This window comes from Scardinius erythrophthalmus (assembly GCF_964197995.2).
Source record: "Scardinius erythrophthalmus genome assembly, chromosome: 11".
Classification (NCBI taxonomy): domain Eukaryota; kingdom Metazoa; phylum Chordata; class Actinopteri; order Cypriniformes; family Leuciscidae; genus Scardinius; species Scardinius erythrophthalmus.
Window position 1 is genome coordinate 35,248,428 of NC_138231.1, and position 25,182 is coordinate 35,273,609.

Sequence of the window (25,182 nt, forward strand, 5' to 3'; positions counted from 1 at the left end):
GGTTGTGCTATGCAGTTCTGAGGCCCTTTGTTTGTTAGTTCAGCTAGAGTTCTCACATAAATCCTGTTATTATAACATCTGCATTCAAACTTACATCGTCTATTTCAGTAGAGGTTCTAAAATGGTGGGTCATGATCCAAAAATGGGTTGCAGGTCTGTTCTGATGGCCACAGACAGCAGGGGGAAACAACAGTAACAATATCCTTTACCGCAAATCAGGAAGATGTCAATACAAAGTGACACCTTCATTCCCAAAAACAATAAACATAAAATTGAAGGTAAAGGAAAACATGTCCCAGATTACATGAATTACGTATTCAAGTGCGATGATGATAAATATGATTTCTGAAGACCACAAACAGAAGGTTTTGAATCGTGCAAATTACTTAATAGAAAACTCAAATGCAGAAACCAAACATATTGATATTTCAGCAAATTGTTTATGCTATGTAATTCATAGTAATATTAATAGATTTTGATTCAATTTTGTTACGTTGCCAAATTCACTGCAAACTCTGGTATCTCATCCTAAATATTCTTTGAATTTCAACATTTAATACTCCATTTTGTCATACATGGATGGAGACAAAAAGTGAGTCACTCTGAAACAGGACTATTCACAGCTCCCATCTGGAAGACAATAGCTAAACCTCCGTCTAAATATTTCCTGCCTAAAGCTGTGCAATTTATAATAGTCCTTCACAATGGTTAGTCACTGTACATGCGAGTCTCACTGTAAGATCTGTTATCATTAATGTCAGACTGTACAGCCATGAAAACACATTAAAAACGGATGCACACAAGTCATCCGGAGTTTTTCCATTAATCAATGACACATTCTGTGAAAGTGAGCTGCATTACATGAGGGATTGTAATGGTGTCATCATAAGAGAAGTTACACTGCAGGACTGAGTCAAATCTTCACAGGAGGTAAAACTTGATCACAAGTCATTAATCAGCATGTCAAACTAATATGATCAGAGGAATCTTTTAGGATCTGCAAAATTTGTCTCAGATTGCCAAAATCAGTGTACCCAGCTTAAGTTTGCTAAAGTTTCTCCAAGAAAAATGCACAGACCCAAATACAGATGAAACATGGCCACTAAGAGTACTCTTCTCCCTGACAGGATCATGTTCTAACATCAAGTCATGAATCAATACACAAAAGCTAAAGCAAGCATCTCTTTATTGTTTACAAGTCATAAATTTCAAAACACTCATACTATATATAAACACATGGTTTACAATAGTAACGCCACCACTCATTTAAGGCACGCTCCACTCATACTGCATCACTATGAGGAACAAGCCACCACGATCACGGAGTACATGTGTCCCAGGAATGAAGCCATCAATGGGATCTGTTGAGAAACAAGAGGAAAAACCCTATTTCACTTTTAAATCAAGACAAATCAGATTAAACTACTGAATTTAACATTGAATCCTGATAAACATGTTTCTTGCGACAGGATCCAGGCACAGAGAAGTGACCTCAGACCTAGGTTTTAGCAAGAGTAGTTTACTGTACCCCCCTATCATGGCCACTAGAGACACCGACAGCCTCCAGAGGGCAAAGCAAAGGAGGGAACATTAGTATTTCAGACTGGTTGTATAAATACTCACCTCATGACTGTGGTTCTTAGGTTTTCTGCCTTTGCGGTTTATTAGCTGCAAAATAAATTCAGACCGATGAGCAGGCATCTCACCACAGAATTAGCACGACTAACTACTACAAAAATTGTTTCTCCCGACAGGATCCGAAGCAAGGAATGTTAAGCCAATACTTCAGGTTTTTGAGAGAATTCCTCTACCCCTCCGTGTTGATCACTCAAGACATGCAGGACTTGAGTGTGCAATAAAAGGGGCTAACAACTAGAAAAACAGGTAGGCTATATCACTTACCAAAGAATTTTTAGAGAAGAAGGATTCTTCAGCAGGAGTGTGGCCTTGGCTCAGGGCCAAACCAATATAGGAACCTAGACATGGGGATTGAATGGGAAAAAAGACATCAGTAATAATGCATAAACTAATATTGCTTTAGAGCAGGGCTTCCCTTGAGCAAGATCTGGAGTAATAAGAGAAAGATTTCCCCCTTTTGTTTGTCACTGAGGACCTTAAATTAAAGTTGAGAAATGCTTCCTTACCGTTATAGTGAACATCATCGAAACTTGCACGTTTCTCTTCAGTCAGGGGGTTCAGACGGACAAACTATTAAAAGAAAGAAAACACATGAATGTAATATGCATCAGCGTGAAGACAGGCCGCACATTCGCCACGTGCGTCACGAGCCACACGTGGCCTTCCTGCACATCTTGTGCACACTTCCACATTATGATCATGGTTTAATACCAAGACGTACAACATGATTTAATTAAGCCTTTCCTATTTTTCTACTAGCTATTTCGCTTTTCTGTGCATTTTCGATGCTAAATTAATCTAACTGTAACTGTTCTAGTAAACAGAATATTTACAGCACAATTTACATGTAAGTTAGATGTAAACTGAAGCATAACTTCAGACATATAAGAAAAAAAAGTATTCTAGTACAAAAATCTGTGAATGCAGACACTTACCAGGGCCCATGTTGCGTCCGATCCTGTGTGAGATCTCTGCGAAATGAACACATGTGACCGCTGCGTGGAATTATGGGACATTTAAAGAGACCGCCTCCTTTTCATTTCCGCGATTCAGTTCTTTTAAACGGTTCAACGATTCCGAGAATCACTTGGACGAGTCAGTCCGATTGGGTGAACTAATAGCTCAGACTGGTTTTGTGAACAGATCCGACTCAAAAGAACTATAATTCACGAATCAGACATCGCAATCCAGCGGTAAAGTAAATTAATGAAAGTCAGCAGGGCATAAGAGACAGTTTTTACAACAACAGGGTCATATTCACAAACTATTTCTCGAGAAATATCCTTTGTATACATTCGCATTTAAATATTGCGCCTGATATTTATATGTATCAGTGTATGTGATGTACAAGAGTACCTAATGTTGACGTTTGGAAGATATGTATAATCTACCTTTATAGTTTCTTCATAATTCATTATGGATTTTGAATGTACTGTAAAGTTGTGAACTGTGGGACAACCCGCAGACCCACCACACTATCTAATCCTAATTCGATTGGCCACAACGAAAATTCGAACGAATGTCTTCGATATTCATTGGTAAATCACCCCGTCAATCAACTGAGTAGCGTTTCATGTCGTATACAACAAATGCACCAATCGCGTCTCAGTGGGCGGGGTTTTATCGCTAATCCAGGATGTGAATGTTTCGTTTAGTACGTACAACTGGCAAAGATGTTTACAATAAATATATTCTGTATTTTTATTCTTAGTTGCCGTGGGCCATGAAGAAAACAAATAGCCGTAGACGTTTTTCTCTCGCTTTGTTTGCACTTTGCATGAGCAGCGGGAATTGAATGGTCACTGATTGCTGTCCTCGGTTGGGATTGCAGCTTGGCCTGTCAGTGTACTGCTGTTACTATCATGTTTAATTCATAAAGATGGCAACGAGGGGCACCTTATAAACTAAATGACTGTCAGAAACATCGCCTCCATTTGTAATATGGTAAGTGAGTGGATACTGCGCTGGCTAGCTCTTACGTAATGATGGTTGAATGGCTTTCCTCACAATCAGGTGCATGACCTCATTTATGAGCTGATGTATGCATGGATCACCGCTGTAATGAACCCATCTATCATAGCTAGAAATATTTACATGCTCAAATAATCAACTGAAAGTGTAAGAAATTGCATAAAATGTCTTTACCTAAAGAAAAATAGCAGTTATTAGTTATGCCCCCTTTGTGTTTTGATAGCTCAGGTTAGTATCTGTGTATTTATCTTGGAATTTTAATCGATAAAACAGTCTCAGTGATAAAATAGTATGCTAGTCTGTTTTTAATTGGTATCTATAATTTTTGCTTCCTGAAATGTAAATGAGTGGCTGTGTGCTTTGCATAAACATTTACTCTCTTTGTATTGCTGTAATGCCAATTTGAAAAATTAAGCTATAAAACGTGTTGAAAGATGATTGCGTTTTAAAGAGCTGATCTTAAAAGAATAGTTCAACCAAAATTGAAATTTTTGTAATGTACAGGTCACTTCGTTTTATGCAGTTAGAATGAATGGAGACTGCACTTTCAAAATTCAGAAAGGTTGAAACGGCACCATAAAAGTAGCCAATATTGACTTCTTAAACTATATGATATCTTTTTGAGCTGTTAACCGCTGGAACGACATCAAGGGATTGATAATATGTCTGATTTATCTTTGCTTATATATGAACTAGATGTTATTTTAGTATTATTTATTGGGATGCACTATATATTGGTGGCCACTGGCCAGGTCTTGACATTAACTTTTTTGCTCACCAGCCACTGTAGCTAGTGGTTTTCCAAAGTTACTAGCCATTTAGCCTTTTCACTTTTTCACTGGCCACAATTTTGACATTGATACCATGGGGAGAAACTGCCATATAGATATTTGTAATATTATCTCATAATTTCCCAGAAGGTATATTAGGCTGCTGTCACTTTAAGACCTGACACATGGATCCATTATACTGTTACACATGCGTTTTCTTTCGACTGTTTATGTTCATTTTAAACATATCAGACTGTCTACTTTAATAGCCTAGTCGCCATGACCGGCATTTTGACATTATTTTTTGTGTATTTGACTGTTTAAGGTCAATGAGCAGTGAAAAATAAAAAAAATATAGTACTGAGAGGATCTATATTTTTGACAGCACTACACTACTTTTAGTTTATTATTTCAGGTGCCTTTTTAAAGGACTACAATTGAATGTATATAGAATTCAACCCACCAAAGGGGCTGCGTCACACACCACTGCTGAAATCCAGATAAGAAAATTATATTAAATAAAGCAAAGCAGATAAATTATGGATTATTTCCTCTGGTTGAACCACTTCAGATGCACGCTGAAGGTTTTGATTGGCGCGGTCCGCGTGACTTGACACATCAAGCATATGGCAGATTATGCCCACTTTAGAAGTTTTTCACTGAAGAAAGAGGATATAGGAACTGTAACTTGCCATAGGAATGTTAAATTAGTTTTCAAAGTTAAGGATCTTTTACTGGTTCAAAGTAGGCTACGATTTTGAGAAAAGAAAGATCTAAATGTTTCCTTGCAGTTTCCTTATGTTCTGCAGTTAAAGCTACACTGTAATTTTTTAAGTTGATTCTTAGCAAAAAACACTTTGTTCTTTCAAAATGATATGTGCTCATTAATGTGTAATTACTTCTACCAACTAATCAAGTATTTTCGTAAGCGCAGAATCTGCCATTTAGAATACATACGAGCGAGTCGCTCGAATGGCGGCAGCCATGTTGCGCCTCCATCTTGAAAATACATTAGCCAAAGAGGGACATACCTGGAAAGTCAAGCTTCGCCTTTCACGTTTTTACACTCAGTGACACTGTGACGAATGCGAGGGGGAGATTACTCGCGACTGCCGGCAGATTTTAAATAATACGGCCACCGTAGGAGTTAAAACGCCCTCAGAATGGGAGGGGCTAGAAAGTAATATTCAGTTGGTAGTCATAAACAATTTCACCGCTAGATGGGAGAAAATCCTACACAGTGTAGCTTTAAGGCTTTAAAATAAAAGCAGTTCAACTTTTCAGTTAGTTGCCAAGGCAAGTTAGGCAACATTTCTAATTTTTGGTTTAAGCTTTTTTTTTTTTAAGTTTCAGATTTTCATCTAATATTTGTGTTTTATTTGATCTCACTAATCCTCCCTGTAGCGCTTTCTGTGGAGCCATTTTAAAAAAGGGGTTTAAGAAGGCTAATGTGAGTATATTATTTCATTGCCTGAAACTGGCCTGAACCTCTAACCACTGTCAGTTGTTCATCCTTAGATAATTGCAGGTGCTGCATCAGCCAGGGCTAGATTTGGTTAGGAACATGAAGAGTGAATTATTCACAGCATGAGGGGGCTCAGACTTAACGTCTGACTGCTGTTTAGTGCTAGTTATGTAACTAATGGATGGACAGGGTTCATTTGTTCATCGGCATGTGTTTGGGGCCACGTCTTGTAGTGGCTCATTGACCATGGATACAAGGCAAGCTAATGAAATGTTCTTCTTTATGTCTTCCATGTTCTTTCCTGCTTAAATGACTTCGATTAGTGTGTGTTTGGTGAGCACAACCGCAGGCCTGTCCATCAGTTTGAAAACATGAGTCTATACAGAGCCCGTCTACGGAGAGCCTGCCCACTCCCTGTTAAGTCCTATTGTACCGAATTTTGGTTGTAGTTCCACCAGAGTTCCACTGGGGGCGATCGCCCATGAGTGCAAAATGAATGGGAGTCAATGGGGCTAGACAGCTAAATTTGTCTCTTTCACCCGATTGCCATTGAGAAATCTCAGATTTGATTGTAGGTTTTGCAAGTTCAACATGGGTTATAGGTTGAAAGTTGAATGAACGAGTACTTATGTCCTTTCGATTTCTTACAGGTTGAGTTGTTGTTGCCCATAACACGTTAGCATTCTGCTAATGAACGCTGATTGGTCAGTGAAGGACTGATTACGACCAGAGATACCGCTTGATGGCATCGTGTCATCCGAAGCGGGACCAGAAACAAACAAAACAAAAACTCTTCTAGCACGTGTGTTTACCTGAGTCAGCTGTGTTGTCGATGCCTCGAGAGAAAAGAAAGTGCAGAGCGCGAAAGCACCAAAGTGACTGAAGGATTGCCGTAAAGCAGTATCTCTGGTCGTACGATGTGTATGACGTCATTGACATTTTAAAAGACTTTTTAAAGCAAATAAGTGACTCTAAAAAATCTAACACCCAGCAATGTGTAATTTCTTCGCATATCCTTTTGAATACAATATTCAAATTGCTAGACAAAATGATATCCTGAGAAAAGTGGATTTTGAAGGGTATAGCTCCATAGACCTCCATTCATTATGCACTCGTCCTGTGAGCGCCCTCATATGGAATCAGAGTGGAACTGCAACCATTTCAGAAGCCGGAAGTGTACTGAGAGTGAAACTTCTCGCCTTATTAGACATTCTCTGGACTATAGACTGGTGCAGGTATGACGTCACTTTGTAGACCAACCGGCAGTTAGCATCACGCTGGTTCCCTCGACAAAAAACGGGATTTTCCCATTTAGCTTTTAGATTATCGCTAAAAACAAGCTCTGTGAACAACAAAAGTTTATAATACTTGCACATTTTGTCCATCAAGATAATCACAGATGAACACAATGTTTATGAATTTTGAAGCCTATAGACTATAAACGAACTACACCACGGTCCCACAAATTCAACGTCACCATTCCTATGCTTCCAACCATGCTTCCGTCACCATTCCTATGCTTAGTTTTTATCTAAAAACATTTTCCCAGAACATTTGAGTTAGAATAGTTTATAAGAGCACAATTATAAGCATAACAAGGCTGTAAAAGCGAACTGAGTTTACATTTTCAGTGTGATGACGTTTAATCTCCTCGACAGCCTCTGTACTCTCATTTAGCCACTTGTTAGCAACTGCCTTTCAAAACACGTAACAGCTTCAAAAAATCACAAGTGGGGTAGTATTGATGTATTTTGTGTTCTCTACAGACCTTATTTCAGCCATTTAACCAAAACCCCATTCAAAAAGAAAACAAAATGTTTGTCATGCCTGCACCACTCTATTACGTGTACTTTAGTTTGAGAACATGCGTCTGGCAACATATTGCCTTATGTATTTGTGTGTGCTTGTGTTTCTGAGCAGAAACATAAGATGGCTTAGCTGACAATTGTGTGTAGACAATGAGAAAATTACCCCTATTTAAAGTCAAATGTTGCCAAAAATATCTTGCACAATGCCGCATTTATATTTCAATAGGCAATAAAGATCTATTAGTGCTGGAAATGAAGGACTTTGCGGATTCATATTTCCTACAGATAAAAGGATGCTGTCTCAGTCAGGTTAATAACACTACACTAGACAATGCACAGATAGAGAAAGGGGCTATTTCCCATCTTTCAACTGTCAGTCATGGTCTTGACTTAACTGATGTATGACTTTGATGTCTGGATCCAATTGTGGTGTTTAGTCATTACCTGATCTGCTCATTCAGAGTCATCCAGAGATATGTTGGGTTATAAAAGGGCAGCAGCCATGTACAATACTGCTCTGAAGTTTAGGGTCGGTAATATTTGTTTATGTTTTTGAAACCAAGCTCTGTTACCAGTTTGAATGGATGGTCACTGGACTTCAAAATCAAATACGTAACTGCATATTGTGAATGATATCAGGAGTTGTATATAGTTATGTATGAGAACTTTTTCTAGATGATTCTGTAACTAGATCAGAATCTAAATTGTAAAATGTACCACAGTAAAATGGCTAAACTTAAACTAAATTTATAATGAAAATAAATAAAAGTTATAGTAGTATATAAATAATACTAAAATAATGTTTGCCACACTTGCCAATGGTGAGTGAATTGACAAAGCTTACCAGCCATAATTATGTCTTACCGACTATGATATAGCCATAGGCCTAAAATTATAAAAATAAAAATATTTAGCAAAAAAAAAAAAAAAAAAAGGTCATTGACCCACTTGCAGCATCATGTACAAGATGACTCTTTCTCTAGCTATCTTTTAAACTGCCTCTATCATAAAAATGTGAAGGCACATTGTGATTTTGTTTCTAATATTTCCATTTTGGTTGCTTAAAGGAGTAGTTCACCTCAAAATGAATATTTCCTGACAATTTACTCATCCCAAGATAGGGGAAAATCTGCCATCCAAGATTTTCATGTCTTTCTTTCTTTAGTGGAAAAGAAATTAAGTGTTTTGAGGAAATCATTTCAGGATTTTTCTCCACACAGCGGACTTCAATGGCAACCAAGATGTTGAAGTCCAAATCAATGCAGTTTCAAAGGGCTCTGAAGTGCTTCAAAGGGCTCTGCACGATCCCAGCTGAGGAATAGGGTCTTATCTAGCGAAACGATCGGTCATTTTCTAAAAAAATATGTATATACTTTTTAACCACAATTGTTCGTCTTGTGCTAGTCTGCGACGCGCCATGTAAACGCGCCAATGATATATTTTAAAAAAGATGTCGGACGATTTTGAAGTTGGAGGAGAAAAAGAGATTTTTCGCCATTCCCTACTTTTTTGAACCAGAGTACACAGACAAATAACTTAGATAGATGACGTGAAGCATGACCTTTCCAACGTGATTACGTAATGCGTGGCGCGTCGCAGACCAGCACAAGACGAACAATTGTGGTTAAAAAGTATATATATTTTTATTTATTTTTTAGAAAATGACCGATCGTTTCGCTAGATAAGACCCTATTCCTCAGCTGGGATCGTGCAGAGCCCTTTGAAGCACTTCAGAGCCCTTTGAAATTGCATTGATTTGGACTTTAACATCTTGGTTGCCATTGAAGTCCTCTGTGTGGAGAAAAATCCTGAAATGTTTTCCTCAAAAAGCTTAATTTCTTTTCCACTGAAGAAAGAAAGACATGAACATCTTGGATGGCATTGGGTAAATTGAGTAAATTGTCAGAAAATTTTCATTTTGAGGTGAACTAATCCTTTAATGCAAGGAATATTTAATGTGTTGGCATTAAGAGAAAATTGAAATATAATTATACTGTAGCTGTGAGTGTTTTCACTTTGTTTTAAAAATTCTAAATGAGAATGAATATTCAATATAATTAACAGATATTTAACTTTTTTTTTCCTCTCTCTTTCTGTCATTTCAGGGCACCAATGCCTCTGCTCTGGAGAAAGACATTGGTCCAGAGCAGTTTCCCATTAATGAACACTACTTTGGATTGGTCAACGTAAGTATCACACAGCGCCAGTCTAACCCTAAAACAAACTCATGGCTTCACACGTGAGCCATTGATGTGAAAACCTGGTTAGGAAGCAAAAAAATATGCATTTGGTAACTTTTTGCATATTTGTTTAGTGAACGTGCATTATCATGCCATGTTGTATTGCTTAGTTTTATTTATTTGGAAATTTGGGGGACACAAACAACATTGAGGCAAAACAACCAGCTTAAATGCTAAACTGGTGAAATAGCACAGTTCACAACCTTGGCAACCCACTTTTTTTGTTATTTTTAAGAAAAGGAAGCAGTTTGTTTGTACTCTTCTGCTAAATATATTAGCATGTGATTTTCACTGCAGAACAGGGCAGCTTGACAACAGTATTTATTCCTTCTGCCATTAGCACAGCTGGTATGATTAATGAACATTACTGTTCAGCCTTGAAGCTGAATCTTTCAGGTCAAGCTGCCTCTTGTTTTGGCAGAACAGTAAATTCAGTAAGGAGATCCACAGAAATCAGGTCACAGTTATTATTTTTCTTGCTATTAACTTATTTAGATTAGAAGGAGATCCACAATAAATAGGTCACAGTTATTATTATTGTTCCTTTTCTTAGATTAGAAGGAAAATTGTCACCCTGTCTAATGAGAATTGCACTACTGCTTTAATTTTAATTAAAGTCCCTCTGTGGTGAAAATCAAGTTTTTAATGTTGTTTATATGTCTATGTGGTGTTTTTGATATGCCAACACCATTGCTGAGTATTTTCTCCTTAAAACTGCAGTGAAAAAAAGACAGTCTCAAAAACGCGGTTTAAAATCACTGATGTTTCTGACGTCACAAACTACCTTATAACCAATCACGTCAATGTGCGGGCGGGCTTTAGCATATCATCAACTATGACCGCTCTGAAGCAGTGAAGTCTCGAGAAGCCAGGTTATCCCGATATATTTTTCTGTTTATATGAAAAATCGGGTAGATTTAGCAATATAGCTGGTGTATGATGAACTATATGCCTTTCTCCACTGACTGATTATTTTTTCAGTTATGTGTCCGATGTTTTAAAGAGTGATACCACTGTGCAGCGTTTACCTCAGTAAGTTGGCCGACTGGATCTCTGAGTTGGTGTGAGTGAGTGGAGGCGGGGCTAATTTGCATATTCATGGTTCCACGTATACTAATTGAAGCAAGGGTGTAGAATTGCATTCAAGCTATTTCAAGGCATGAAGAATTTTTTTTCACAGGAAAAACTTTTAAATATGTCATTATTTAGGAAGAAAGGATGGACATATCGAACAGCTCCTCCCCTTTTATAAAACAAGGCGTTTCATTTATATCGCAGCTCGGCCAGAGCCATTGAGCTTGGGAAAGCCGCAGTTTCCTCCTAATCTCTAACCGCTTGTCCTCTGAATATCCTTCATATGGCTTTAATATATAGCATTCTGTGCAGAATTCAAATGGGCTCGATACATTTTCTGGGATGCGCTGACTTGCGCATATGAGCTACTCTGTGCTATCATGTCTCTGGACCGGAGCAGACTGTGTGCGCGCTGCGGTGGTTCGCGTGACACTAATGTGAAACCAGACTTTAGATTCTAGAGAGCATTTGATTTGACAGAAAAACTGACGAGAAGCTGAAGTGCAGAGTGATGTCATCAAAACCATTGATCCATATTGGCGGAAGTGAGAGACTGTACGTTTTGAATGCTTATATCTTCTTAATGCAAATTTTGTCATTGTTTTGAAGCCCACTAGCTTATAGATAACAGTAAGTCTAACATATTCATACTAAATGCCAAAAACGCAAAAGATTGACCAACGCAATCTACAAAGAGCAATGCTAATTAGCGTCTTGTTTAAGACATGCTTTTTTTGTAAATAATGGTGTAAATAAGAGTAAATTGACCAGCGCAAACCTTAGGAAATCACCTTGCATGATTCATTTAAATACTCTCCTCCCATAAATTTTGCGTCTGAAATGTAAACTCCTACAAATACAGATCAGCTGCAAAAAAATGTCAGCTCTATTTTTTTCACAGCAAGTCTTTAGTTAATCCTGACAGTATTTTTTAACGCCAAAAGAGAGTTTGTGCTGATACGAGCAGATAGTAAATCTTAATGTGTGATTTTGTCAATGAGGGTGAGAAAAAGAAAGTATAGTGCTATATTAACATATAAATGATTTTAATTAAAACATACTATTACAAAGAAAAAAAGTTAGGCTAGATTATAAAATATTAATCATGCACTAAAAATGTGTCAAGTTAATAACAGTTGTTTAAAAAAAGTGACACATTTTTGAGGTTCAGTTCATTTCCAAATAATTACTACATTTCGATTGGTGTGAAAACATTTTTGTTTATTATTGTGTTCTCACGATCATTCATTGCTGTCACTTCCGAGTACTCATGACTTTATTCTGACCCTCTTCTTCTTCATATCTCTGCTTTCACTGTCAATAAAAATGCCAAAAAGCCCTTAAAACCACATCATTGTCAGTGTGTGTGGACAGGAAAAGGCCTTTGGTAGGGGAACAATGCTCTGTTGTCACAGTAACAGCCGTGTAGGTCATGTTTTTAAAAGCATTTGATTCCACCATTAGTTTTTTCAGCCCTTTGATTTGCTTTTAGCGGTGAGCAGGGAGTTTTTCTCTGTCTTTCTTGATTGTAAATGTCTCGTTAGATCCATGTTTGTTTAACCCATGCATGCTTCTTCCCTGGTGCACCTCCAGCATAGACTGTTCCAGATTTTATCAGATTTAATTGTGTCCCAAGTGTTCTTTGTTTGTTTCCCGCTCAAGAATTGATTAGCTCAACCTAATGAATTCCTCTCTTTGTTTCTTTTTCTCTAGTTTGGGAACACATGTTACTGTAACTCAGTGTTGCAGGCTCTGTATTTTTGCCGGCCGTTCAGGGAGAATGTGTTGGCGTATAAAGTCCAGCAGAAGAAAAAGGAGAACCTTCTCACCTGTCTAGCCGACCTCTTCCACAGCATCGCCACGCAGAAGAAGAAGGTGGGCGTGATCCCCCCCAAGAAGTTCATCTCACGTCTGCGGAAGGAGAATGGTGAGGGGTCGAGGTTTAGCTGGTTAGCATGGCTTAGTTAACCCCTGCTGGTAGAGAATGTAACTACACCATTATGAAGACGAAAGCATATTTCTCCATTGACGTCCATTTAAAAGTAGCTGTGAAATTGCAACATTTACACACACATGTGCAGTCACTAGAGAAGGATTTTCTTTTTTCCATTTTAATTTTTCTGGATTCTGTTTATATGATTTAATTAAATTGTAATCATCAAAGTGTCCACGTTTTCTGCATCCTGCAAATCATAGGGACCTAATTCTTCAAATTATTAATCGCAATGCATTTACAGCTTAGGCGATTGGCTCAAAACCTATATCTGCAACTATATCTGCTTTGAGCAGCTTCCATTGAGATGAATGGGGATGGATTGCGCTTTTCAGGTATAGACCTCCTTGAAAAGAATCAAGAAGCTTCAGCTGCAACCAAAACAACTTTCCTAAATGAATAGCACAACATCTTCATCTGAACTGCGATCTGTTCGATCTTAATCAGAATAGATTGCCATATTTGGCTCTATCCATCCAATTTTGTGTCTCTGGAAATTCGTGAAACAACATATTTCCAATGTTGACTGAATGATCGACACATTCACAAAAGAAAGACATATTGAACAGACTGTACTGTCCCTGTTTTCTTTCACATCAAGATAAATATGGTGTCTGCTATGACTAAGCCATCTGTTGTCAAGCCAGAATCCCACAAAACTGCTAAACTATCCTCAGATACACTTTGATGTTGTTCATATTTGCAGAAAAACTGCTTGTGTATCTATTTGAGGGTAAAGATATTAACATGATTTTTTGGCAACTAATAGAGCTATTGCTGGCGTTCAGACAGGGGACTATGTGAAAAATCGAATCTGTGCACTAACAGTAAGCCTCTGTGTGATACGCTGAATGAGAGGCAGGTGTAACAGATCAGGTGTGTGTGTGTTTTGAGGGAGAGGGGAGGGATAATATGTAGTATAAAAGAGGATTTGTTCTTCTGTCTCATTCCAGAAAAGGCCCTCTCTATGAATTAACAATACAGACCTCTATCAGAGAGACGTCACTTCACCAGCTACACACACTCACAGAGAGTTAGGTATATGATTGCGCATGCCATGGCATGTACTGACATTGTGCTCAAATGTGTGACCATAGAGTTCACATGATCACACCATGTCCAAAATGCTACCTTCACCTTTCTGTTTCAAGAGTCAATCAACTTTTTATAGAGTTTGTTTTCGCTAGAACTTACATAGACATTAACTGGAACAGGCAGAATTTTTTCTTTCATGATTTATGCTAAAGAAGCTTGATTTACGAGCCAATTGTTGTCAGATGGTTCTGATTTGAAATAGGCTATTGAAACATAATCTTGCAAAACAAACTTTTGGAGATTTCAATTTTATTCCCATTTAAGTGATTTATTGATCTATTTGAGAAGTTGCAAGAAACAGATGTAGTGACCAATATTTTCTTACTAATTGTGATGTACCAGGAAAAAAAAGGTAGGCCACCGATTTGGTTCTATCCATCGGTTGTTGATTGGATGGAGGCAGATCTGAATGTGACCTTGGTCCATTGTAAGAAAGGGTCGGGTTTAAGAGGACAAAATAGTGGTTGATTCTCTGTGGTGGTCGTGGATTCACTGGAAGATCGAGTTATGAAATTTTAATTAAAACTTGCGACCTAAAAATGTTTTTAAACACAGTAAGATCAATAACATGCATTTAGAAAGTAGATTTTTTTCTTTAATTACATAGAAAATAGTCACCTGGGGTTGCTACCAAAATATCCACCAAGTAAACTGAAATGGATTGATTTCTTATGTTACACTTTCTGGCTTTTCCTTTAGACCTGTTTGATAACTACATGCAGCAGGATGCCCACGAGTTCCTGAACTACCTGCTGAACACTGTGGCTGACATCCTGCAAGAGGAGAAGAAACAGGAGAAACAGAATGGACGGCTGAAGAACAACGGCACTGCCATCGCCACGGACACCGAGCCAGAACAGAACAAGGCCGAGCCCACCTGGGTTCACGATATCTTCCAGGGCACGCTGACCAATGAGACGCGCTGTCTCAACTGTGAGACGGTATGAGTGCTGTGTTACCTGAAGTGTTTGCTTCATACACAGATGCAAATGTTGTTGAAGTGAAAAAATGTTTTTTGTTGAAAAAAAAGTTTACATAACCCTGGTAGAATCTGCAACGTTTATATATACAGTGCAATGCATAAGTGAATACACCCATGCTAAAGTTGACTAAAAAGAGGAATAAAAAATCATATTTTGGAAATTGAACTTAATGCCTTAATTTAAAAAATTTGGAAAAATCCAACCTTTAAGGACACCAATTTTCTTTGTGAATGAATAATGTATCATAAATAAATAAATGTTCTTCCTTAAAATACATGGTGCATAAGTGAGTACACCCCTATGTTAAATTCCCATAGAGGCAGGCAGATTTTTATTTTTAAGTATTTATTTTTTTTTTTTAATTTAGGATACTATGCATCCTGATAAAGTTCCCTTGGCCTTTGGTATTAAAATAGCCCCACATCATCACATAGCCTTCACCATACCTAGAGATTGGCATGGAGTACTTTCCATAGGATCATCTCTCAATGCAAATCAAACCAGCTATTAGGCTAACTGAAATAAAACCATGCCAATCTCTAGGTATGGTGAAGGCTATGTGATGATGTGGGGCTATTTTAATTCCAAAGGCCACGGGAACTTTATCAGGATGCATAGTATCCTAAAAAAAATTTTTTTAAAATACTTAAAAATAAAAATCTGCCTGCCTCTATGGGAATTTAACATAGGGGTGTCCAAACTTATGCACCCTGTATTTTAAGGAAGAACATTTATTTATTTACGATACATTTTTCATTCACAAAGAAAATTGGTGTCCTTAAAGGTTGGATTTTTCCTAATTTTTTAAATTAAGGCATTAAGTTCAATTTCCAAAATATGATTTTTTATTCCTCTTTTTAGTCAACTTTAGCATGGGTGTATTCACTTATGCATTGCACTGTATATATATAATTAAAAAATAAAAATAAGAGGGATCTCATAAATATGTATTTTTATTTAATACAGCGGATGGAGCTATTTTACAGATGTTTCACTGTATTCCACAATAAATAAATATTCTACCATATTTATTAATACAAAACATCACAGAACGCTGTACGCAATATAAACAATATTTTTCTGGATAATTTGTTTAAAATTAAGTTTTGTCTTGTGAAATGTTTACTAATATCTGATATGCAGCTTCTTCAGGACAATACTACTGTACATAAATAAACTTAATATAAAAATATACTTAAATTATTTAAAAATGCAAAACATTTCAATTCTAAAAGGGATATGTAAATATATGAGCAAAGCTATATTTTGTTTTTCAAAAACATCAGAGTACTTTTCTGTTTGACAGCCTTAGAAGGACTGTTTTTTTTTTTTTTTTTTTGCTAAATCATTGTGAGTGGTCTTATAGAACGACATTCGGTCAATCACTTGAACTTTGCTGCCTGAGGAAAGAAACTGTTCTCTGTTGATTAACCACCTTTTTCTTCTCATTAACACACTGCCACTCGACTCGACAGTGCTATCAGTGCTTTAACACATCCTCTCTCACATCTGCAATAAGTGCAAGACAACAGGAGACAATCGGGTCACCGGCCCATTCACCTTAACAGCTGAAATTGTAGAAAGGCGTCGCCAAAATGCGTGATAAACAGTTCCCTCTAACTCTCTACCCCTCGAAGATGCTTGAAAACTAAGATTGTCTCTGTGGCGAGGGAGATCAGCGTTTCTGAAGAGGTTTTGTTAATGGGGCATAGATGTGTTTTCTCTTCTTCCTCAATGTGTAGCTGATTTGTTTCTTGCATTTTTACAGGTCAGTAGCAAGGATGAAGACTTTTTGGATTTGTCTGTAGATGTTGAGCAGAACACTTCAATAACACACTGTCTCAGGTAAGCATACATAACAGTAATCACACATGCTGATGGACACAACCAGTTCTTTCCCGCTGTGTTCATGCTTGTCTGATGGCTTTTACAGGGACTTCAGTAATACAGAGACCCTGTGCAGTGAGTATAAATACTACTGTGAGATGTGCTGTAGCAAACAAGAGGCACAGAAACGGTGAGTGTCAGCAGATGTGTGTTGATATGATGTGGTAGGGCGTATAACTACTATTCAGAATGACATACTACAATACTTTCCATGTGGAGGAATTCACTACTCATGCTAATGGTGTTCATTTGAGTGTAAACATTGCAACATATCACCTGATTTGCTAAAGAAATAATGTGAATCAACTGTAATGCAAATGTTGCAGACTTTCCCCAAAAACTGTCTAGTTTTATTAAGACCAAAGGACTCAGTAAGTTGAAATACTGCAAAATTACAGTAACTGTTTAGTGACTCCATAGTATTTTAGCAGTATGTTTACTGTGCACATGATTATTAGCTATGATTTTAACATTATTTGATCAGACTGGCACAAGTGTAGACATTTTTAGACAAAAAAAGAATAATTTTTTTCACGATTGGAGAATTATATGTGCAAAGTTGTGATGTCATGTGACAAAAATGTAGCATATACTGTATGCAACATTTCTCATTACTGTTAATTATACTATGTAAAAAGTACAGTATGCTAGTATTCCATTCCAGAATAAGTTTGTGTGTCATTTGTTTTAATAATGTAGTTTTGGTAATATAAAGTAATATTGTGGCCTGTAATTTGCACAAGTAATTAGTTAATAGATTAAGAAAGTCTGTGTCAGCGGTGTGGGAGAAAAGCAGTGGTCTAGATACTGTAATGTGAAAGTATATGTGCCAGTGATTTGTTTTGTTTTGTTTTGTTTTGTGATTGGGCTTGTATGTGTTGCAGGATGCGTGTGAAGAAGCTGCCCATGATCTTGGCTCTTCATCTGAAGCGCTTTAAGTACATGGAGCAGCTGCATCGGTACACTAAACTGAGCTATCGTGTGGTCTTTCCACTGGAGCTCCGCCTCTTCAACACCTCTGTAGACGCCGTCAACCTCGACCGCATGTATGACCTTGTCGCTGTGGTGGTCCACTGTGGCAGGTGCGAGAACTGTCAAACATGCACATCTGCAACATATAAAACACACTGACTTAACACAGTCATATTTGATAAATATTGACAGTATAAGCAGTTGGAGTCTCAATGCACTATGCTGCGAATATTTGCGAATTTGTCGTAGTCTGAAAGCACACCATAATGGTAATGGTTTTTCTTCAAGAATAATGTATTTATCAGGAAAGATAAATGTAAAATATGAATTTGGACTTGAATTTTGGGTGTTTTATGTCTTTATTGAAAATATTCAGTTTCTAAATATTTAAAATAGGATTTGATTTCCTTGAAAAATGTAAACACTGTCTCTGTAACTCTTTTAGTGGCCCAAACAGAGGGCATTACATCAGCATCGTGAAGAGTCACGGCTTTTGGCTGCTGTTTGATGATGACATTGTGGAGGTATGCACCTTCTTAATATACAGTGTACATATACACATATACATTTACACCCACACACACTTTTGGTTTAGGGTTATTTCCGTGTAATGATGCACAATTTACTGTTATTACTACAGTAAGTACATGCAACAAGGCCACTAAAATAAAGGGTCCCACTTTATATTAAGTGGCGTTAAATACTATGTACTTACATCAGAAATTAAGTACAATGTACTTATTGTGCTCATGTTGTATTGTAAAACACTTTTGCTGCTATTGAGGTGTGATACGGGTAAGGTTAGGGACAGGTGTGGTGGATTGGGTAGGTTTAAGGTGTAAGGGAAGGGTCAAATGTGTAATTACAAATGTAATTACATAAATTAATTACAGCTGTAATTACATGCAGGAATTTTTAAAATGTAAGTACAATGTAAAAACATGTAGTTACACAATAAGTACATTGTACTTAAAGCCACTTAATATAAAGTGGGACCCAATAAAGTCTTAACAAAAGGTTTCTTGTGCTGCAAATCAGCATATTGATCCTGTGACACTGAAGACTGGTGTAATGGCTGCTGAAAATTCAGCTTTGTCAGCAGCACAGGAATAAATTACATTTTAAAATATATTAAAGAGTAACTAAACCCCTGGTCAGAGCCTGACTCCACCCACTGGCAATATTTGAAAAATGCTGGAAAAGTAGGCAGAGCTCAGTGGAGAGGGGGCGTGCATCTGAGACGTATCTCTCTGCAGGCAAGGGCGTGGTTATCTAGTAGTGTTGCACGATGTATCGATACTTAAAAAGTATCGCGATACTCGGAAATTAAAAATGTCACGATACCTAAATTGATCAGTATCGATACTTAAAAAACAAAACAAAAAAAACCCGCCTCCCTATGGACGTCTGTGTTCTTTTCCTGACGCACGCAGCAAAGAACCTGCCGCTGTCAGTGTCATGTGACAAAACACTACAGAGATGGTTGCATGTGCGAGCACAATCGTTTATATACTGTCTATGAGCACAAGTGGTCCACGACTCGTAGAAAAAGATGACGCGAGGAGGAGTGACATATGGAAGTAAGTTGCCTACCTTGCTCTGTTGCACGGTGCACCGATACTTCAAAAGAAAACCGGAAATTAAATACGTCACGATTCCTTAATTTATTAGGCTATCGCTTCTAATAATGACCGCGTTCCAGATTTGTAAAGGCCTGACACACACTGGCTGCGTGTCGTGTCCGTTTTGATTTCGGCTCTCATGTTAACTGCCTGCGTGACACACATGCGTCTGGGCGCAGCTCGAGACGCGCGGAAAACGCGTACATGCTAGAAATAGAACCGACGCCTATTTTTCACGCGACACGCACGCGTCTTGGAAGCGTTTCCAGGCAAAATAGAATAGGAAAAGATGTTTTGACACGAATACATATTAATCAATGACATTTTGATGTTTAAAAGTTTTGACAATTATAAAATATAAAATGTAATTTAAAAAATATGATCGATTTTCAAATATTGCACCTCTCAATACAGAACGAATTATTCTGTAGCCTATTTTGCCGTCAACACTGCCGACGTTGTCTTTATGTTTAACATGAAGTATAGGCCTTCCACAACTCTCTCCCCACATGTCAAATATATCACCAATAAGGCTTATCATACCAATATTAAACATTGTTTAATATAATTGCTGTTCATATTTTTTATTCAGTTCAGAATCAAGATAAAGCTCTTATGTTTCTTATGATAAATGAGATAATGCTGCTAAATTTATTTTATTTTTTACCTTGAATGTCATTGCTCTAATTAATTTTTTATATTTTGATATTTCATATTTTGTTCAAATGTTTAATATATCTGCTGTTCATATGTTCATTTATTAGTGTGTTATATGATTAGAATGTTGTCCAGGTTTTAAAATAAAGCACAGCAATGATATTTGAGAGTGTTTCTCCCTTTTCAGGAAAAGTATCGAAAAAGTATCGAAATCGCAATACTTTACTTGGTATCGGTATCGAAACAATAATTTTGGTATCGTGACAACACTATTATCTAGTACCCTCTGACATCAGAGTGTACCACAACTTCCAATAGGAAAATTCAACTGCAGTAGCCACTGTTCAACCTGAAGAGGGCAGCACTCGGACGTTTTTACACCATATTTAGTAAAATTAAAATACTTTAAACACAAATGTCAAAAAAATTACTTGATTCAATGAACAGCACTAATAAAGCCCCATTCTTAAAGATCATCCACTAAAAAAAGTTGGTTTAGGGTTTAGTTACCCTTTAAAATAGAAATTCTATTATGTTTTTACTGTATGTTTAATCAAATACATTGAACATAAGAGACTTATTTTAACAAAAAAAAAAACCTACTGAATGCTAACATGCAGAAAAAATATAAACCCTAATGCATGCAGAATATAACGTTCCTCTTTTCTGCTCTCTCTCACCACATTTTTCTCTATTCAAATCCATTTAATTTCTCTCACAGAAAATTGATGCACAGGCAATAGAGGAGTTTTACGGTTTGACCTCTGACATTTCCAAGAACTCTGAGTCGGGATACATCCTGTTCTATCAGTCCAGAGAATGAAAGAGCCGAGGAGGAACATGAGAAGAAACAAAAGGAAGGGTATACATGAAGATGACGTCCACTAGATTACTTTTCCACATCCTTCTCCTTTTCCTCATCTCATACTCAGGGTCTCCAGCTGAGACTGAGTGCCAAAAGCCCTCTCTAGTCCCATTTGCCAATATGACATTTCCCAGAAGTCCCTTTTCTCCCAAACTCGCTGCACACTGGGGGAATAAAACACATCTTTAAACCTGACCCTCAAGTCAGTCACCTGCATCTGGAAGGCACTTTATAAACAAAAACAACAATAAGTAACACAATGAAAAAAAAATCACAACATATACTACAATACTTGTGAAAACTTGAAGGAATCAAAAAGCTACAAACGGAGCAATGAGTCCTGGTACTCCATGGATTTCACCATGTTGTGGGATTATGATTCTGAGCAGTCTGTTACATGAGTGAGTGTATTTCTGTGTGTGTGTGTGCGTGTGTCTGCATTTAGACAGTAAATGCAGGCAGCTGCTCTGAAGTGACTTTGCTGTTCATCCAGAAATAGTCTTGTTACCAAGAGAGTTTTCAAAAGTTGAAATCTCTTCCAGTAACAAAAAAAGGGCAGAATTGCAAGGCTGAAATGCTGCTTTTGTCTCCCTTGCATTCTTATCGAACACTGTTGTTACCTAACTTCCGTTGTAGGTAATGGCCTTATATAGATTTAATTCCTGATTTAGTTTCTTCAGTTTGGTTGGATCCATGATTTGACTCCCATCTTTTTTCTCCTAAATAGATGTCGCAACTTGGTCCCTAGTCATTTATTAGAAGTTGGATGACGTGGCATTTCATTTTATCATTACTTTGAGGTGTTAATACATGAAAGTCTGGCCCACAGATATGAAATGCAACAGCATGCGGCCTTGAGATTTTTCATTGCGATCTGTAAAGTTCAGCTCTTATCGAAGGATCTGATACGACGTCGCTGTTACGATAAGACAACGCGCACAATTATTTCAACTTTGTGGTGAGTGGCATTTTATCTGAGAGGGCTTTTACTATTTAATATACGTACAAGAGCATCTGTCTTCGAATAAATGGGAAATTTTATCGAAGACAGTAGGGAAATGTACTGATAATCCTTAATTTTGTATATAAATGGGAGAGAGTGACTTTAAACAGTCACCGAAGGGAAACAAGGTGCAATACAGGGACAAGATGAACATTCCACGCTCGTTTTACACCGACATTTCTAAGCTCACAGAAACACTAACAACTGATCGGTACTCCCGTTTCTTCAGTGTATAGCTTTTTAATGTTTTTGTTTGATTTAGATTAATGTTTTATAGTCATTTACTGTTTTATTCTCTCAGAAATACTGTAAGATGGTTCTCTGAGCAAAAGCAGTCCACAACTAAAATTCATGATTTGCCTTTTTCTGTCCGTTCAAAGCTCGTTCAGTGTAACAGTAGAATAAGTGATTAGAAAGAAAAGGTTTTCTAGTGTTATCTAGATTCTAGAGCCCATCCTAAGTCTGTGGTACTTGTATTTTCACACTCCTCAAAGATCTTTATAATATGTAATTATATGTTAATGCCACACTACATGCAATATAGATGTATGAACACTGTAACAAGACAATGTGAGATTGACTATGCAGTGTCTGTGCTTGCCCTGTTGTTTCCCAGACTCGACAGATGCTGAGTGATTATTTGGGCGGTAGATTTGTTCATACGCAGTTCCCCAGTGACACTAGCAGAATGCTTGTTTCTCAAAAAGAGGAGCATATGTGGTTGTTTGAAGATGTTTTAGTGGTACTAAGACCATGTTTCTTGTCCCATGCCTGTTCTTTTGGTTCGTTAGGGATCAAACTGAACAGAAATGTGCCAAAATTTGTGTTCACAGTCCTTCAAACTGAAAAACGAAAGTGTCATGAAACTGTACATAACTAGTATGTAGACATATTGGTTAGAAATAAATTCTATTTTTAAAACACTAAATGATTCTATTAAAAAGGACCTTTTATTCGCATGGGGAAGTCATGGTTGCAAATGAAGAAATTACAAGCTGATTACTGTTTGTTGGACATTTTATGATTTCAATCAGGTCCCTTATGGAGACCTGGATCATTTTTAAGTTTGTTCTGTTGGGTAGACTAAACTAAGTACTGTAACTTCTTACTACTGTGGATTGAATCCCCACACACACACATACATGAACTTCTGGATACGTTGAGAACCTATTAGACTTTTTCACAGTTACACACCTTGTATGCAAAAACACACTTGTCTGTTTTGTCCTCTTTTAATGTGTGTATTTTTTTTTTAGGTCCGCAAAAGAAATGTACAATGTGTGTTTGTGTGTCTGAGAGAGAAATACCAGGACTCAAACTCTAATGGAAAGTGTGATAACTGTAAGTGCACTTTATCATAGCAGAACCAAAAAGGTTTCTCATAGGAACTGGAATCCTGACTGAGATTATTTTGGTTTATTTTCCTTTCCTCAATAAATGAAACACAACTTTACCAGCTTTGGCTCAGCAGTGATTGTTTAATTGTGTGTGTGTGTGTTCATTTTTAATTATTATCCTTTTTGTGGCTGACACACGTTTTTATTTTCCTCTTCTGTGACTAAAAAGATAGGACATGGCAATTTTGTACAAAGACACAAGAGGCTTTGGGCAGAAAACAGCAGGACGAGGGAGTGAAAAGAGAGAATAATAGATTCACCAAGCGATCGAAATGATGTGAAATGAAAATCCTGTTTACAGAAAGTCCTTTATGTGCCTAAAATGCTGATGCATCAACAGCAACAAACTCTGTGTGTGTGCAGGGCATGTGTGACGTCTTTGCACACATGAAATGAAAGAACACCTGCGACAGAGCGAGTAAGGTTTCTCTTGAAAATCAATGTCTTTTGTTTTTATGCATGTGTGTGTTGTAAGACCTTAACCGATGTGTGCATCACAGTATGTGCGTCACATGCTGATCTGTGTGTGTGAGAGAGAGAGAGAGAGAGCTTAACAGATTTGTTTCTTTTATTCTTATGTTTGTTTGTCTAAGTGGGCACCCTCCTTTTAATCGCTCTCTTACTTTTGGCAAGCTGCCCTTGGAGCCGTGGATTGAATGAGTTGTCCTCTCCCCGTCTATTTTGGGTAATTAAGTAGGGTGCCTTGCCCTCCTTTATCTCAGTTATCCAGGTTTGTGAGTTGAGGTATTGCCTACAACATGAAAATTATGGTACTACCTAGATTGATAGTTGAATACATAAAAAGATTCCCTGTAGAAAGCGTTTCCAGGAAGTGTGTCAGATGAGAAAAGGCTGTCACAGCCTGGCCATTTTTCCTTAGAGCTCTGCCTTTGGGATAAAGTAGCCCACTGGGGAGGGAGGAAGGTTCCAGTGAGGCAGGGACTAACCCTGCTATAGAGTAATTGAAGCTAAGGGATCTTCTATTTTTGTGGAAGATAATGGCTTGGGGAATTGTACCACTAGACGGTCTGTCTATGTGCGCACCACAGATGGACACTTTGACTCTGGGTAAGTAATCCGTTGAGTCACTGTATGTTAAGTTTGTGCATATTTTCATCTAGTGAGGCAGGCGCCCCCGCGGCATGGCGGAGTGGGTATTTGTTCCCCATAGCGTCAATCCAAGACGCAGTCTAGGGTTCCCATTCGCAAAGGGAACGTCTCAGGTTACGACTGTAACCGTGGAAACACTGTCTTATTGCCGTGACATTGGGTCTGACTGCACGTCTCCTTCAAACAAAGAAGTTAATGACGTGTGCCACGTGCGCCCTCTTATACTTCCGGGCGCTCTGCTAATAATGTCATGGGCTGTGGCCAACCAATCAGATTGGAGTGTTTTCACACATGCTTTAGATACAAGATACACTGATGGCGTCCCATACAGTATGGAACTACGGTTACAGTCGTAACCATGAGATGTTTTGTTCATCATCACTCACTGTTAAAGCACATCCTTCAGTAATGAAATAGATATGGCAAGTGTTTGAAGATGTGTTGTGTCTTGACTAACATCAGTCTGGACAGTTTGGAAATATAATATTTCACATTGGGGTTTTCATTTGAAATGATCACAAAGCACTTTTGCCGTTATACGTTTCTCTGTGCTAATTCATGACTTTGTTCCATCCACTGATGATCCTGCTTCATTCATGTCTCATGAAGAAACTGCAAATGCAAATAGGCTG

At 37.7% G+C, this 25,182-nt stretch overlaps 2 protein-coding genes across 3 annotated transcripts; one reads left to right on the top strand and one right to left on the bottom strand.

The window, feature by feature from the left end:
• Positions 1–1,169: 1,169 nt before the first annotated feature.
• Positions 1,170–3,168, bottom strand: LOC308698947 (uncharacterized protein). The gene is made up of 5 exons (XM_081379449.1): positions 2,574–3,168; positions 2,145–2,208; positions 1,903–1,976; positions 1,624–1,668; positions 1,170–1,361 (listed from the first exon to the last, which is right to left on the bottom strand). Exons 1-5 carry the CDS (start codon positions 2,652–2,654, stop codon positions 1,296–1,298), a joined length of 330 nt encoding a protein of 109 aa, XP_081235575.1. The 5' UTR covers positions 2,655–3,168; the 3' UTR covers positions 1,170–1,295.
• On the top strand, positions 2,711–23,496 carry usp46 (ubiquitin specific peptidase 46). 2 transcript variants are annotated; one of them, XM_081379446.1, is made up of 10 exons: positions 2,711–2,831; positions 3,350–3,582; positions 9,758–9,838; positions 12,680–12,893; positions 14,754–14,995; positions 16,806–16,882; positions 16,971–17,054; positions 17,809–18,006; positions 18,342–18,420; positions 23,300–23,496. In XM_081379446.1, exons 2-10 carry the CDS (start codon positions 3,547–3,549, stop codon positions 23,402–23,404), a joined length of 1,116 nt encoding a protein of 371 aa, XP_081235572.1. In that variant the 5' UTR covers positions 2,711–2,831; positions 3,350–3,546; the 3' UTR covers positions 23,405–23,496. The 2 variants fall into 2 exon arrangements, with proteins under 2 accessions (XP_081235572.1, XP_081235573.1); XM_081379447.1 differs by having other exon boundaries at positions 2,737–2,831; positions 20,897–23,496.
• Positions 23,497–25,182: the final 1,686 nt, after the last annotated feature.